The 17,459-nt window shown below is 36.9% G+C and overlaps 2 protein-coding genes across 2 annotated transcripts; both read left to right on the plus strand.

Moving 5' to 3' along the window:
• The first annotated feature begins 1,337 nt into the window (after nucleotides 1–1,337).
• On the plus strand, nucleotides 1,338–3,662 carry LOC116248596 (60S ribosomal protein L31-like). Its single transcript, XM_031621482.2, has 2 exons — nucleotides 1,338–1,497; nucleotides 3,198–3,662. The coding sequence occupies exons 1-2, from the start codon at nucleotides 1,412–1,414 to the stop codon at nucleotides 3,478–3,480; spliced, it is 369 nt and encodes a 122-aa protein (XP_031477342.1). The 5' UTR covers nucleotides 1,338–1,411; the 3' UTR covers nucleotides 3,481–3,662.
• Nucleotides 3,663–5,570: 1,908 nt separating this feature from the next.
• On the plus strand, nucleotides 5,571–7,745 carry LOC116246212 (zinc finger A20 and AN1 domain-containing stress-associated protein 8). Its single transcript, XM_031617960.2, has 2 exons — nucleotides 5,571–5,907; nucleotides 6,877–7,745. Exon 2 carries the CDS (start codon nucleotides 6,889–6,891, stop codon nucleotides 7,408–7,410), a length of 522 nt encoding a protein of 173 aa, XP_031473820.1. The 5' UTR covers nucleotides 5,571–5,907; nucleotides 6,877–6,888; the 3' UTR covers nucleotides 7,411–7,745.
• The last annotated feature ends 9,714 nt before the right edge of the window (nucleotides 7,746–17,459 follow it).

Genomic DNA, 17,459 nt, shown 5'->3' on the forward strand with positions numbered 1-17,459 from the left:
CTTTTCCTGACACATAATTTGGGTGAACATTAGGGATTATTTGAGTAACATTAGTAGAATGCTTAATATTCACCATGCTACTTGTTTCAATAACGCCCATATCTATTGCTTCATGTCCTTCATCCTCATTAAGTTTTCTTGCTCAATCACATCACTATCATCCAAAATAGTCATTGTTCTTTCTCATTCAGCTAAGGCACATTGTAGTTGGTACTTGCATATGTACCCAACTTTCTTAAAATTTTAGAACCCAGATGGCTGCAACTACCTAACATAGTGGGCAACTTTCCTACAAAAACAACGACATGCAATAACATTTCACAAACATTTAACTGAATACAAGGATGTAAAGCATTCTAAATTCAGGTTTACATTAACCCTAACTATTTGTTGGATACATAAGTTCATACAATATTTATTTGAAGCATCATTATGTTCAGCAGATGACTGGAAAAAACTAAGAAAAAACAAGTTGAAAAATATCTATGAGCATGTCAAAGGATTCAAATAATAAGTCTACCAAAATGGGATCATGCAAATCTAATCCGATAGCTAAAAGCATGCCCGACTAATAGTTCGAGTGAGATAGAGTATTATGACCCAACCTTGAAAAAATAATCCAAAATGTCTCTTCCCTCCCTTTCCCTCCTTTTAGGTTCATAGGTTGCATCAGTATCAACAATAACCGATAACATCGGTGTAACATAGCTATCACCTCCTCTTTTTTTTTTTTTTTTCTTTTTTCTTCACAGTGAGTGGTTTTTTCCACAGCCTTGAAGAGAGGCAATTGCTTCCCCCATGCCCCTCACCCTTGAGGTCTATAGAGTATGCTTTGGGTTCTCTTATGGTCCAGAGAAAATAATACACTGGGTTGTGATAATGACCACAAAATTTGTAACTCAGATTTCTTCAAAGTGGATCGCCTTAGTGCTACACAACCCCTTGGGGTTCCTACTTAGATATCATGGCACACGATTAGGTGTTGTTTGATTGTTCATGGATCTCAAATTTGAGGGGATCTAAAATCCATGATAGCTAAAATCTACAATTTTATCCAACCATGAATTACATCTACCCCCAACATGGAACTTAAATCCACACTATAGTATAAAAAATATGGATTTGAGATTAGATGGGGGTGAGGTCGAACCTCAGATCGTGAATCTCAGATCCACAGTGATCATCTGAACGCGACCTTAGAAATATAGGATTAACAGTTGCTTGCAGATCTCGTCGCCGAGTCTTGCAGCTAAGGGCCTGGTTTTATTACGCTTTGGTTCGGTCCCTGCGGGGCCCAGTTTAAGGGCCAGTCATTCAACGTATAAATATCATTCGGTATTAGGGTTTTCGACGGCAGAAGGCACGAGCGGCTTGTGAGGAAGAGTTGCGAACAGCAGCCGCTACAGCCACCATGGTGGAGAAGGGAGGGAAGGGAAGAAGGGAGGAGGTTGTCACCAGAGAGTACACTATTAACCTCCACAAGCGCCTCCATGGATGGTATGCCCCCTTCTCTCTCTCTATCTCTCATTTTTATACGTTATGTCCACCAGCGGTTCATTTGTCTATGACGATTCATTTTCATTTATGTTGATTATTCGATCACGCTTTTAGCATATATTTGCGCCTGCGGTGCGTCGAACTCAATGTTCTTTCTTTAGCTGTGGTTTCGGTTGAGATTCTTGTCAGTTTCCATTTTTTTTGATGACCATGATGTTCTGACTGTTTGGTAATCTGGTACCTGATCTCTTTGGCACGCGTTCTGTTGTTTTCGGCGTACTGGAAGCCATGAAGCATGGATTGGTCTGGCTAGAGAGAAGCTGAGTTGTTTTATTTTTATTTTCGTATTCTTGGAGGGGAGATGTTTGAGTTGGGTTATGTACTTTTTCTGTTTTTAACATAAAGCATCTGATGAACGAAAATGGCAGTAGGGTTCTTAACTTAAACTTTAGAAATCTTGAAGGCGTACTTGTTAGTTCTGATTTGGGTGAACCGACGGATCTTGTAAACGGCACGGTGGCTCAAACATTTTTGTGTGGCCCATCTATCTGCTAAGTACTGCTTTTAGATTAGGGAAACCTGAGAAATTTAAAACCTAACGGAAGGCTCTGGCCTGAAATGTATCCTAGTATTGCAGGTTATTTTTTTGCAGATACATACTGAACATCCATTTCGTATATGTGTTTCTTTTGTTTTGTTTTTTAAAAAGAGTAATCTTGTTTCCTGTGTATTTTCTTATTGTCATAGGTTCACATACGTTTGTAAGCCTTTCAGATATGCATCTCCCCAGTGAAGACTCAGGACGGTGCATTGAATCTGTTGACTGCTTTGAGTTAAATTTGGTTTGCATCTGGTAAAAATTGAATGGTACATTGGAATGAATTTACTTATCCATCATCCTCCTTCAAGCCCTGGCTCAATGCAGTTGCTATGTCAACTGAGGAGCCTTCTAACCATATTTTGATAATGTGTTCGTTAGTTGAACAGATGGAATCTGAACACAGTTTTAGAATAAAACCATCCAAAAAAGGGTCAGCATGCGGGGACATGATTCAGAATTAACATCTAATAATCATATAAGCTAGAGGCCATCTATCTGTCTAATTAAGAATGGATACACAAGGCCAACAATATATATGTACCCTGTCTACTAAGTTGAGGCAAACGATTGGTGACTGGTCAGAACTGTATTCCCAACTGACCCTTTCACTATACTATCCTTACAATTACTACTCAGATTTGTGTTGTCTCAGATTTTGTTCATTTAATCCTTTGTTTTTTTTGGCTTATTCAGTTTCGCTCTGTGTTATTCTTTATAAATTGTTTTTGCTGTGCTTTTACCATACGTCTTATTTCTGTGTGATTTTCCTGTGTATTAACCATGTAAATAAATTTGTGGAAAATAACTGCAAACAAATGTATAGACTTTGCTGGTGTATGGGTTATGAAAAAAATGTTCTATTTTAGTATGTTATCAATATTTATGCGTGAACTTATATATATAGACATATATAAAATAAAAAAATTTATTGTTATGTTCTAATTTGCTTGGCTTTGTGTTTCATTATTTCCACCGAGTTTTTGTCTGCTCACTGTTTTTCTGCTTGTTTCTATTTTCATTTCTTTCTGCATTTACTGTATCTTATACAAAGGAATATGGCCTTTCAAGATTGGTTTAATGACCCCTTGTTTGTTAACAGCACCTTTAAGAAGATGGCTCCAAAAGCTATCAAAGAGATCAGGAAATTTGCACAGAAGGCGATGGGGACAACAGATGTGAGAGTAGACGTGAAACTTAATAAACACATTTGGAGTCGAGGGATCCGAAGTGTGCCTAGACGTGTCCGGGTGCGGATATCACGGAAGAGGAATGATGAGGAAGATGCTAAAGAAGAGCTTTACTCACTGGTCACAGTGGCGGAGATCCCTCCCGAAGGATTGAAGGGCTTGGGGACCAAGGTTGTTGAAGAAAGCGACGATTGAACTGCTCTGTTTCTTATGCAGAACATGTTTTTTGAGACTTTACTGAAAGAAGCGGCACTGAAAAATTCTCAGCGAACTTTATGGTAGATATTTTGAGTTTTTACTCCTATTCTGTTTGATGATTAGACCTCTTCCTGCCACATTTCAGAGTTTATTGCATCCAAGGAATGTCTCTTCTCTCCCATCCTTCTCCCATTGTTTGGATCTTTTATATGCAAGACTTCTGGCCGGTTAATTTGTGAGATGCTTTGCTTTTTTTTTTTGGCTAAAGCCTAAGAACCTTTTGGGCGTTCAGTTGATTAAACCGGAACGGCCCTCGGCATTTTTTTTCACGTTTTCGTCTAAGCGCTGGGTGCTCCATTCTCAAGCCTGCAAGAGGGTGGCCTCCTAACCATGTGGTTGGAATTCGTTCATTGACAAAATCTACCTATGGTCAAAGTCCGTAGTTTTTCACTCAAATCTTGAGGATTTGAGTTTAGAATTCGCGTATTTTCCTTCAAATCAAGAAAGCGGTACATGTATGAAATAATAGCATGCTTTAATACGGTGCAATGTGAATGTTTTTTCCTATGAATCCCGTTTGGATGACATACTAAAAACAATTGGTTCTGAGCAAAACATGGTTTCGTGAAAATCTGGTTTTGAAGCCTGATCTGTCCGCTTGGCTTACAAGAAAAGAATCAGGTTTTTATGACTGTAATAAAATTGTTCCACTAGTCATTACAAACAAATATAACCTCTGAATTACCTAGCACCAGTAGGGCATGAATAGTCACATCTAGAGACCATCTGCAATTAACTTCATGCTACCTATGTTTCCCAATGCATGAAAATAAGATGTTCATATTTGTAAAAAAAAGAAAAAGAAGAGAGAAGACATCTGTCACCCTTTCTATAAAGCCGAAATGTCTCAAACCCAATGCTCAATCATATACATGCATATACTTGTTGGTTGTGATCTAAATGTGCTTGCTGGTTACGATCTTTTTGATTTACTTGTAATGATAATAAACTAGCTTGTTAACAATCTTATATGTCAATGGATCCATGCATGCAAACTTACAAGCTGAATGATCCAAAACCATGAACATGAGGTCGTTAGTGATACAGTTCATTAGGTGAAATTTTTTTCCCTTTTATAGGAAAGCATGGGCCTACTGATATTTTTTGTTTAAAAACAAAAGGAATAACATGTAATCTATAATATGATTTCCCTTATATGGACTTGCCTATACGAACTTCCGAACTTTCCTTCCTTGATTGGCACTTCCTTTATGATGTGCACATTTTTCTACAACGCATAAGCACATGTGACTAAAAAATGAAGAAGTGTATACATGATTAAATTATTATCGCAAAAACTCACCTATAGATAGTAGTTAAAAGTCCATAAAACATTACATTCACTAACAATGTAATATTAAGCCCACATCTAGTCCATACATATGAAATCCACAGCAAGTCCATACGTATTAAGTTTATATGAATTTCATGCATTTGAACTCCACATGAAGTCTACATCAAGTCCAATAGATGAAATCCATCATTGGAGTATTGCATGAGAACTTACAAAAATAGCAATCTATAAATAATCAGCTCGAACTTGGCTCGTGCTCGATCCAAACTTAGTCTGGTTTAAGATACTCAAATTGAGTTGGCTCAGCTCAGCTTGAACTCGACTCGTGAACAAAACACTAGTTCATCTGCCCCAAGGATCGACCATATTCATTGATGATCTAATGCTTGGGGCAGATTGAAAGAAGAGTTTAAGTTAAGACAGCTGAATAATCTATCCAGCCATCGACCGCATGATATTGTTATTTGTCTCATTCACAATCGGTGCGTATCGGCCCCTCACCGGTCCGACGCAGAATGAACGATTTGAATTTTATCCGAGGCAGCAAGAGCCGATACGAGCTATAACGTGGCGCAACCGCCGATGTACATTTGAATAAAAAAATAATTTGTCGATTTTTTTTTTTCAATAAATCGAAAAAAGCCGATACGCACCTGGTTCGATCATCGGCGAGAAGTGGAAAGTTGGAAGTCGTTATTTACAACATTGTTCAGAAAAGGGCAAAAAAGTTTGGAAGATAAAAGGAGGGACAACTCAAGGGGCCAGGTCGAGGGGGCAGCTCCGGGCAGGAGAGGGCCACCGACTTAGCACTCCAAAGCCTCTCCCCCGTTGGGCATCCCCAAAAACGGAGGCTTAAGTGCCACCGTCCTCTCCCCTCCGTTCTCTCCCTCTCTCCCTGTCACGCGAGGGGTAACTAGGGTTAGGGTCTTCCGGCGTCGGAGCGGAGACGCTGCCGATGGGAATGGTCGGCTGAGAGGGAGGCGATCGGCCGATCTTACCCCGATCTTTAGCGGCTTATTGGGAAGCGGATATCTTCTTTTTCTTTCCTTTTCATTATTTCCGTCGATCAGGTAGTTTTTTTCTCTCTCTCTATCTCTTGATGCTTTTGTCGGGGTTGAGGTCATGGCGACTTGTGAGTTAGCGTTGCATAAGTTTCGCTCAAGAAGGGATCTTTTCATTGTGAGGGTTAGAATTAGGGTTGGGGTTTATTTCAAAGAAGTGGCCGTTGTTAGTGTCGGTTTTTAGATGACTAGAAGCTTCTTACATGCCTATCCTCCTAAATTCGGTTATGAGCCTTTCTATATTTTGACATGGATCCTTTTGTGTCAGAGACTGTGTTAGCTGGTGTTGGAATGAAACTTTCAGTTGGCTGTCTATAGTTTTTTGGAGTTTACAATGGTTGGAGATTAATTCCATAAGACTTTTGTCTTTTTTTCCTTTTTACAATTTTGTAGCGGGGGTCGATCAGGTATGAAAATGCAATTGTTCATTTTGTTTCTTGTTTATGTTTATTGTTTACTTGCAATGGTTCAGCCCGTACTTTTGTCTTTATTTCCTCTTTTGAAATTATACTTTTTTCCTTTTGTGTCCGACTTTTTATGTCGTGGAATCGGTGGTTTGTTGGGTCATATTCTCGTTGTCTTGAGTATGCTTAGCGATTTTTCTTTTGGAACGTAGATTTCGTTCAGAGAGTTGTGAACCCTTTGATGGTGAACGTTTTTGGATTCCCTTTTTTGTTTGTCTTCTCATTTCAATTTCTAATGTCCGTTTCTTGGACTTATGACCACGCATTTTAGTCAGAGTGAGAATACTTCTACATACTTTATTTACTCGTTTGTGTGTACATTTAGTAGAAAACTTGTATTCGTTGATTTGGTTTTGAGGGCGAATATCAGTCTCTCCTTGTGCTCCCAGATACGCAGAACAGCTAATTGAAAATTAGATTTGCAAAAAGTGTGTTGGAATTTTTTTTTTTTTTGGTTGGGTGGGGGGTTACTTTTGTATTGGTTTATGTCTTTTCTCATGAGTGTATTACACAGGGCAACTCGAGTATGGAGCATGATGAGACTGGTTGCCAACCTCCCGAAGGCCCTATTCTTTGCATAAACAACTGTGGTTTCTTTGGAAGTGCAGCTACAATGAACATGTGCTCAAAATGCCACAAAGATTTGATATTGAAGCAGCAGCAAGCGAAGTTGGCTGCATCGTCTGTTGAAGGTATTGTCAACGGTAATAGCAGCAATGCTGGAAACGGAAAGGATCCTGAAATTGCTGACGCCTCAACTTTAACCACTGGTTCACTGGATCTAAAGTTTGTCTCATTTCAGCCACTGGAGGTTGGTGCTTCATCTGACGATAGTGTTGACAAGCCAAAGGAGGGTCCAAACCGTTGCAACTCTTGCAAAAAAAGGGTTGGGTTGACTGGTTTTAGATGCAAGTGTGGGGAACTGTTTTGTGCAGTTCATCGCCACTTTGAAAAGCACAACTGCAAATTTGATTACAAAGCTCATGCACGTGATGCTCTCGCCAAAGCCAATCCAGTTATTAAGGCTGAAAAGCTGGATAAAATATGAGGCCATCACTGCCCAGAGGACTTGAAGGACAGAAGGTTAAGGAACTCAGATGTCATGCTTCTTCTCTAGCTCAGTCTTGCTTCTTTTAGAGCAGGGTCTGTCATCTCTTTACTTTTTGTGCTTGATTGTGCTTTATTTATATAAGCGGTTAAGAGTTGCAAAACTTATATGTTTGTATTCATGAACTCTATGTTCCTAGCTGTATGCTGGACTTTCATGGGTATTTCATGCAAGCTTTGCCATCTTTTTTGTTTTGTATCCAGTTGAAGGCAGACGGTGTCTCAGATCATGTGATTGGTGTATAGTTTTTTTTATTGGTGCTTATTTTATATTAATATTTGCTGTCTTTTGCAAGGACATTATGATAGGCAGGTGCTGCCTGCTGTTTTTCTCTGTTTTTAATGGTACATTGGATGTGATAATGGACACATCCTAAATGATTAATACGGTCTTCTGATGTTAACACACTCATGGGAGGTTGAAGACATGCTTATAGTCTGGTTAACTGAAAACATAAGGGATGAATATATTTAGAACTTAATATTGTTTCATGGTTATGTTAAAGCATCATAACATGGGAGGGCTAGTGTCCACATGGAAGGTTTCAAACTTGCACATTGGATTATGCTTGTTGAAATGCAATTAGTTTATACAGGGAAAAGTGATCTGACTGATGGCAGGAGCTCATTTTCAGTTAAGCAGCTAGAAGTGATTCTCATAGGTTAGTTGCATCATCTTCTAGTTTGTATTCTCAAGGCAAACTACTATGCTGTTACTGAAAGGCCTTTCTTGCAGCTTATCTTATGTTTTTCCTTGTGATATTGTGATTAGTCTAGTTTTGCCCAACATACTGCTCATTTACTTGTTTTTCAACTGTTTTTAAAGACTGCCTGATTATGGTGAAATGACTTTGTTGGACCTAGTTCCAGCAATATTATATTATGAAACCTAATCAGTAATGCCTAGATAATAGGGAATGTCAGTAGGAGCTGGTGCAGCTTAAGAGACTGAGATCCACGGTGATCTGATCTCATCCCCTTTTTTTGGGGGTGGGGGTGGGGGGTGGGGGGAGGATTGATGCTGAAATCCACAGTTTGTTTGATTTCGGATCCCCTTGAATCTGAGATCCAAGAGAAATCAAATGCAACCTGACTTATTAAGTCTCGTAGACTCAACAAAAATAGGTGCCACACATGAGTCTCGGCTTGGCTCTGGCTTGCTCAATGTAAATCCTCTGTTGTCAACCTCGCTGAGCTGTTTTCATCTAGAGATTTAGGGGGCACCCAACTCAAGCTCATGAGAAGAGTGTGGTCAAAGGAAAAAAAAATTATTATGACCTTTTTGAAATTATTTTTGAATGGTAACTACCTTTTGGTTTCTTTTTACATTTTTTAATAACTATTTGTTTTTTTTATGAATGTATTTGCAAGAAATCGGTAGGGAACTCAGAATTTGCTATTTTTAATTATTTTTTGAGTTTCTTCTAATTTAGCTTGTTGATTCCTGAAACTTTGTGCGCAACTAATAATGAGTACACATTGAATTATGCCTAAAAAGGAGAACAAGTATAAGACAAAAACAAAATAAAAGGTAACATGTAAAACACTAATTGGCATAAAAAGTTGAAATCACATCTGACCAACAAACATATGCCAAGTAATTATGTGCGCACCAAAATCACATTTCACAAGTATGACTACCATAAGTACCAAACATTGCATAAACCTTGCACTTGTATTGTATCAAAATTATCATTATACAAGGCATAGACAAGTTTCGAACTTCAGAAGTTTCAAGGTTGTTTAATTTAAGAGCACAAACTACAATTTTCTTTCTTAAAGAGAAAAAAGAGAAATGAATCTACTTCCTGTGAAGTAGAATCAGGCTACTCATTCACCCTATTGCACAGGTGTTGCCTTTCTTCTGCTTTCGATCATGATCTTTTTTATCGTCTGAGAATGTCGTTCTCAATCCCAATTCCAGAAGTACCTTCGATGGAGATCTAAGCCTTCACAAGCTTCTCATCCATTACCAATTTATCCGAATAAATGAGTGTTCACTTAAGCAGCTGTAACATATGGATTGTGCCAATTGTAATTCTATTTTTTATCAATTATAATAAAAGAAGATGTATTTTGTCTTTTTATCTTTCTTAGCTATCCTTATGGTTTCTTTGGCATTTTCAGGTGCTTCATGCAAGTTGCATATAATAGCTCCGCTTTATCAATTGTCTTCTCATTTTCCAAAAATCTTCATTTTGAATAAGAATTAGTCAGTTTCTTTGGATCAACCTTCTCAACTTTTTCCACAAGTTCCCATTTATTTGAAGGAAGTATAAACTGATGACACTCCTCTTGCTTCAAAATGGAATTGAAAGTTAAAGCAAACGAAATTGAAGCCATATCTTGTCAAATCAGGACTGCTCAACCAGTTTCCATTAGTGTGAATTTTCTTAATATTTAAATTCTGTTGCTTGTTGTACATGAATATCACATTTTCTTTGTTTTGTTTATTACATATTATATGTCCAAATTATATTCAAGTACTAAATCAAAACAATAAGGAGCATATGAGGTAATATATACATTTTGATGACCTTGTATCCAAATTGTCTTTTGGCCTTCTTTAATTGCTTCCATTGCCTATATTAATTTGGACATAAACTTTTGGGTTCTGTTTCTTCTATTGCAGAAGAAAAACTTCAACTGTGAAATCTGTATTTTGATGCCCTTTTCTATATGTTTTCTTTTGAAAAAAAGTGCCTTTGGAGATCTTACTGATAAGTTGATCCATCTTTGGAACTAGCGTTCATGATTGTGTATCAAAGTGTGAGATCATGTGGATTTTATTTCGTTTACACATTCTCAAACCTTTGTTTTGTGCTTTCCAATAGCTTTGTTTTTGATGTCATTGTTCTGAGGCATATATCTTGGTGTACGATTTGACACAATAATAACAATTCTTTTGTGTTCTTGAAATGGAAGGGAATCAATGGCAAATTTTTTTTGTTGCTACAAGACTAAAAAGGAAGCCATCAATGCGCGTGTTTTTTTCTTGCTTTATAAGTACTTTTGGAAATGTTTTTTCTTGTCCCTTGTATGCTGGAATTGTTTGCTTCAGCAGTTACCTGAACACAAAGATGTAGCACTTAACTCTGACCTGACTGGGGTGCTAAAATAATTCTGAATTTTGCCGTTCTTGGAAGATCGTTAAAGCGAGTAATTGCTCCTTAATAAGGTTTATTTCAATATTTACCAACCAATTTCCTTTTCTTTATTTGCAATTGCATGAGCCGGAATGGATGCTTCTAAATCTAGGGGACTGCTGTTTCAGGAGCAAGATAAAAGGACTTTTTTCTCTTCTTTCTTCCTCTCTCGTCTTTCATCTCTTTCTTTCTTCATTTTTTTTCTTTTTCCTTGTGCTACTATCTCTCTCTTTTAAGCCTGGGCATCAAGCGGGCCCAACATTAAAACTCTGGCTCGGGCCTAGCTTGAATCGAAAAACCCAAGCTCGAGCCCGAGCCCGGTTTGATTACATTTTAAAAAATATTTTATATATAAAATAATACATAAAAATAATTAATAATATTATATATATATAATAAATTAATTAAAAAATCATTATTGGGTTCGATTTGGCATAACAAGTCGGCTTGGGTGTCGTTTTTTCAGGCTCAAGTCGGGCAGGTACTTGTTGGTGTCTTGGCCCTTGGCCCCTCAAGCTTACTTTTTTTTTTTTTGGTTTTTTCTCTTTCCTTCTCTCCCTTTATATTCATCTCCTTCCTTCCGCTTTCCTCCTTTTCTTGTTCGTCCACCCTCTATTCTTTTTCCTTTTTGCGTCTCTCATTGTGCCCTTGCTGCCTCCTCCTTTTTCTGCCTTCGTTCTCTGTTTTCTTCTGCCTAGTGGCTGATGATTTCCCATTTGACTTCTTCCCTTTTCTACCTTGTTCCCTGTTTTCTTCTTACACAAGTTCCTATTTATCAAATTCTAGACAGGTCAAATTTCTATTTTTATGAATATATGAACCAGATTCTTGCGAGAATTAAAGTTGTGACCTTTGAACTTATTTTTGGAGATGTTTTCCAAAATATTGGGAGAATTTCTCTTTTCTGTTTCAACTTTTCTTCTTCTTGGTATTGTTCAGAGAGTCTCGAGACATGTACCAGTCCTTTACATGCCGTAAAACATACACAATAAAAGCATTATCACGAACTGTGCTAAGATTTCTACTATTTGACTTTGTGAATGTGGTTTTTACACCCAAAATATAATGATTCTTTAGTAAAGCAATTTGAAAAAAATGTGTAGTTTAGATTTTGAAATCAACATATGATTTTTGGTTTTGGAAACAGGATGGATCGGTGGCTAGGGTTTTTCCATGAAAAATTTGAAAAAATTAAGAGAGAGAGGATGACAGCAAACCTTGGCCTTGTTGAGTTTTGTGTCACAATGTTGGATGATTTGGATCTAAGTCAGAGCTAGAAATCTGGAACCAAAACGTAATAGCTTTTTGAATTGGAATTGAGATCCTAGATTTTGGGTTGGATTTTTATGATCTGATTTTAGCTTTTAATTTTGAGCAGCTTCAACTAGTTTTCTTTATTCAATTTCAGATCCGGAACACTGTAACATTTGAATCTTCTCTTTTCTTGTATCTCACCCTTAATATTGTATAAAAAAGCCTCCAAATATGCTTGATTTTGTCTTGAAACATGCATGGATGAATTGTGTATAAACGTAAAGCTTTGTGTATATCTATAGCACAAATGCAGGAATGAAACGGTTTACTATACGCCCAATTCGTGATTATCAAATACCTCCATGTTAATATGTTGTTAGCCTTTGAGCAAAGTTGAACATAAATCACAATACAGAAGAAAAAACTAGAAATATGAAAAAACAAATTAATTCACTTTCATAGGAATCTTGGCTAATTTAGCATATGCAAGAACCTATTCAAACCTTGGGTTATCCTAGGTATTCCTAAGGGCCTGTTTGATGGGCAGAATATTTTCTGTAGCACTGGAAATAAATTTCAATTTTTTAAAAAAAAAATTTCTTACCCATCAAACTTGGAATGAAAAAAAGTCATCGTTGGGTTGGTTTGCAGATTTTTTTTTTTTGAAATTTCATCCCGTCTCTTTGGATGGAAAAATTTTTCCAGAACAAAAAATGTAACCGTTGGGTTCTCAAAGCAGTGCTCAATCCAACAATTTTGTTTTTTCACCTTTCATTCTTATCAAACTGAGAAATTTATCTTTTAAAATATAAACCCAAATACCACAAACACAAAGGGGTTTTGAAAATCTGGATTTTGTTTTCATTTCTTCAATCCCTGAAATAAGTTTATGGAAATTTCTTTCCAACTCCATATTTCCAATGCATCAAACGGTTCTTGAAGTTTTGTTAACCATGTCATATAGGTATGGGGTGCAGGTCAGAAGAAAAGAAGAGAAAGAGAGAGGGAGAAAAGAATGAGTGAAAAATAGGAGGCAAACAAAAAGAGAGGGAGAAAAGAATGAGTGAAAAATAGGAGGCAAACAAAAAGAGGAAAAGGAAAAAAGAAAAAAAAAGAAGAAAAAAAAAAGGTGAACTTCACCCCGTGTTGCTTCAATGCGGGTGCTGGGTGCATTTTTTTAAAGCACCATGTGACTGCTTTGTTGGTTTTTTCAAGAATAGTAGCAACAAATAACTTCTCTCATATGGTTTATTCTGTTTCTAAACAAATAAAAAACACAGGAATGAAAAAATTGTTTCTAAGAAAAAATCACAGGAATGAAAAAGTAGGACTCCATGTTGCCATCTGGCTTTATGCATCCATGGGGCATGCTTAGACTCAGTTGGTAGCCTCCACAACATAAATCTTGAAGTTGCTAATGGTCACAATAAAGAAACTGTCATATGAAGTTGCTAATGGTCACAATAAAGAAACTGTCATATGAAAATCTATCACACTGGTACTGTTTAAATAGAGTAGTACTAGTAAAGTACTGTTTAAATGGAGTAGTACTCAGTATGGTATTGGTACGGGTACATGTATGGCCTTGGCTACCCGTGCAATATGATCAAAAGCGGTACCTACCTGGTATGGTCGACATATTCATGACCGTACTCATCCTTTTTTGGACTCGCTCTTCTTTTCTAAATTTAGGGCTTTTATTTTTTATTTACCTTTACTACATATGCCTAGCTTGATCAGTAAAGCTAATATATTTTGGATTTTTAATATGTTTGTTATTTTAATACTTTGTTGGTTAGTTTATTTATAATCTATGAATTTTAGATCATGAATGTGTTGTTTTGTTTGTTTGAATTCTTATTTTTTGTTTATATATATATATTGAACAAATTACATCAAATTCTATGCATATGCTCTTTTGATCATTTGTACCTTAAAAAAGTAAATTTCATTCCTTAACATATTTTTTTGGGGAGACCTATTGGATTCCTTGAGTTGTTTACCTTACCCCGTGCGGTGACATGCCAACCAATCACTCCCAAACCAGGTGTTTCTTTTGGACATGCTTGAATCAGGAAGTCCTATAAATTACGAATAGTCTGAGAACTTTTTTTATGCTATGTGGAATGTGAATACTTCTTAAGTTTTGTATTTCTTAAGGTGACTGGTCACTAGGTTGGTAGATTATATTTTAGTTAGCCTTAATGCACCAGATTGGTAGCATACTTACTCCAATCAAATAAGCAAGTATTGACTGTGTATGACATATAATATGTTTTAGCTACTTAAATGTTCAGTGAATTTTAGTAGGCTGGATCTGGGTCGGCCTGATGTCCAAAACTCAAGCTTGGGCCAGGGGCCCATGCCTGACTCAAGCTTGGGCCAGGGCCCCATGCCCGAAACCCAACAATATTTTTTAAATATAAAATATTTTTTTGAATATAAAATCTATTTTTAATAATATAAAAAATAATATTTAAAATCTATTGTGCTAAACCGGGTACCCGTCGGGCTGTTTCGGGACCAATACCTGGTACCTGAGCTTGGGCTTGACCTGATTAAATTAAAAAAAAAAAATTTAATATAAAATAAAAATTTTAGAATATAAAATATATTTTAATAATGAAATATACATTAATATTAAATAAAAATAATAAGAAATTAAAAAAATTAATCGGGCTGGGTACTGGGTACCCGACGGGTACCCAGGCCCGTTGCCTAGGCTTAGATTTGATGTGCCCTCGTGTGCATTTCCAGCCTTAAGTCTCTCATTTTGGAGAAAGGTTATTGGAAGAAAGAAAGGAGAATTGAGGTATGGAGCTATCTTAAGAGGACAAAGCCTCTCCCTCCTTTCTCCAACTTGGGATCAAGAGTCGCTTTGGGATATGGGTGGAAAGCAGGAAGACCGTCAACTTGAGTATAGCACATCCACCATTTGCAGTAAAGAAAAATAGCACCCACGGCCAAGCTAGGTGGCATCTTTTTTTGTTTGGGTAGAGTAGGCCATGAATATGATTCCTTTTATCGTGTTTCGCTTGTATATGTTGTCTATTGCTGTTAGTAATGTAATGATGTTAAGATGATTTATTTCAGCATGCAGGGGCTGAAGATAAATGGTGAAAATTAGGACTGATCTAACCTCAATGAAGGAATATTGTGGCCAAGGTTTTATTTTAAAGTTTTGCATATTGAGATAATAATTTATGAACACATTCACTGATAATTCTTCTGAATTCCTAGAATGTGTGAAGAATATGAGAATTAGCATACAAGATGCGTCCTGATAAAGCCTTCAATTGGAAATCGATGTCTGAAGTCAGTTTTAATTCATTTCACTTAGCTTCAAGCTTAGGGATGACACTTACATCACAAGTGCATGTGCTTTTCATTAAAATTGCGGTTTAATACATGAGTTGTGCTTCTGCCCAATTTTTTTAAAAGAAAAATAGGTATGAAATAGAAGCTGAAAACGTGGGCCATGTATGTGCTTATGATTATTATTCTTGATTCATGGAAAAGCTCCATATTGTAATTGGCGTGTAGATGAACTAAGATTTGATGTATGAGATTCTTGCTTTAGCAGAGAAAATTGATCTTGCGAACCAAAAGGGTCTGGTTTTGATAAGGGCTTTATGAAATTGACTTGGATTAATTGTAAATATTTTGATAAAAATCATAAAACTATTTAAGTGCATTGACATGTAAATTAAGGTGTTAAATTCTGATTTTTGGAATGGTTGATTACCCGATTTACTATAAATTGGCATGAACCTAAGTGTATTCTTGAACGTTTTATGAAGGAGGGGTGATACCTGAGAAGCCGAAGCCTCCCCCTACCCCTTGCTCCCCGGGGCTCAGGGCCAGCTTCAGAACCTGGATGGCAACATCACTACAGTTTTTGTTTTAAAGAAATAGCACTCACGGGAATCAAACTGATGACTTGCCATTTACACATTGCCAGCTCGACCAACTATGCTACGTTTCTTGGGGCAACGCTTGTCAAATGTAAAACAGAAGTGATTAGTTAAAGTGAATTAATTCCATATGGTATATAATTGCTTTTTGGAAGATAATTTCCCTTATGTGTCTTCTTTATGCTTACCCAAGAACTTGGGCATCCATAGAAGGAAGAAGTCGAAGTTCTTATAAAGTTGAGAGCAACCAGGATGTTTTTGGTGAACAAAAAATGCTTCCACCTCGAAGGATCATATGATTGATCTCATTCTAGGATCCAAGCTAGCTAGAGTAAGGCCTTATAGGTATGCCTTACACATACTCAAATTGTGGTATCCATTTGCATTTCATCAAAGTCTATCTCAATTCTATGAGAAAAACAATGGCAGTAGTGGTGGATAGACTTATCAAGTATGTGCCCTTCATATCACTGTTCAGGTCAGTTGTTGAAGTCTTCCAAGGTAATGTTAGGAACAATCATGGAACACTTAAAAGCATCATTTATGGTAAAGATGTTATATTCAAAGTAGATCACTGTTTACCTAATTCCTACATAAGGATGTCAACGGATCGGATTTAGATATATATTCTTAATCGTATCTGATTTTTCAGATATTCGCATATTCGGATTCAAATTCAAATAAAAAAAAGTCATATCCGAATCTGAATCCAAAATTCAATTTTACATCACTTGATTAAGGCTCGACAAACTCATAAACTCGTTTGAATATATCGACTTGATTAAGGCTCGATAAACTCTATTAAGGCTCGAGCTCGACTCGACAATTACGTGTTAAACTCAAACTCAACTCGATTATTTGAACAAGTTAACTCATGAACTCGAGCTTGACTGGTTAAGGAAATGAATTTGCTCGAACTCGTTCATGAGCCGAGCTTTAATGAGTCGTAGCTCGACTCGTTGTTCACCCTAATCACAAACACATCAAACATAATAGCAAAGAACATCTGTCGAACATCAAGTCGTTCCACTCTAAAGATATGATTTCTTGTTAGCCAAATCACCCTCCAAGTAATAAATAACCATGTAGCTCTTCAACGATCAACGTCCTTGTTTGTCCCTTATCATGAGTTCTTTGTGGCCAAGAATGACAGCCCTGATAAGCAACTATCACCATTCGTAGATGTCACCTGGTGTCAAAAATTCATGACTGGACAGAAGTAGACCTGGGCATCAGGCCGGTCCTGATCAGTTTAAAGGAGACTCGATCCAACTTGATAACTTTTAAATATTATTTATCATTATCAATAATATATATTATTATTAAAAATATATTTTATATTCAAAAAATTATTTTATATTCAAAAAAATTATTTTATATTTTAAAAAATATTTTTTTTTGTTGTTACCGAGCTCGAATTTGGTTTCAGGCATCGGGCCCGGGTCTAGGCTCTGGTTTCAAACATCGAGCCAGTCCAGAGCCAGCTCTTACCAGACCGGCCCGATGCCCAGGTCTAGACACAAGAGAGAGAGAGGCTTTGTTTAAATTCAGAGAGCTTTTGTTTGGTAGCACAAAACCTTGAGGCCAGTAGAGCACACCTCCCACAAGGCCTATGCCTGTTAGACCTATGCAAGAGGTTGATCGTGAACTTCTTTTCCAAATGAAAACTAAAAAAC

The sequence above is a fragment of the Nymphaea colorata genome, chromosome 1 (genome assembly GCF_008831285.2).
Source record: "Nymphaea colorata isolate Beijing-Zhang1983 chromosome 1, ASM883128v2, whole genome shotgun sequence".
Classification (NCBI taxonomy): Eukaryota; Viridiplantae; Streptophyta; class Magnoliopsida; order Nymphaeales; family Nymphaeaceae; genus Nymphaea; species Nymphaea colorata.

Bases quoted from the DNA above. Each gene is read 5' to 3' on its own strand.
- LOC116248596 (XM_031621482.2), top strand. From the start codon at position 1,412: ATGGTGGAGAAGGGAGGGAAGGGAAGAAGGGAGGAGGTTGTCACCAGA. The intron at 1,498-3,197 runs GTATGCCCCCTT...GTTTGTTAACAG, and splicing joins CACAAGCGCCTCCATGGATG to CACCTTTAAGAAGATGGCTC.
- LOC116246212 (XM_031617960.2), top strand. From the start codon at position 6,889: ATGGAGCATGATGAGACTGGTTGCCAACCTCCCGAAGGCCCTATTCTT.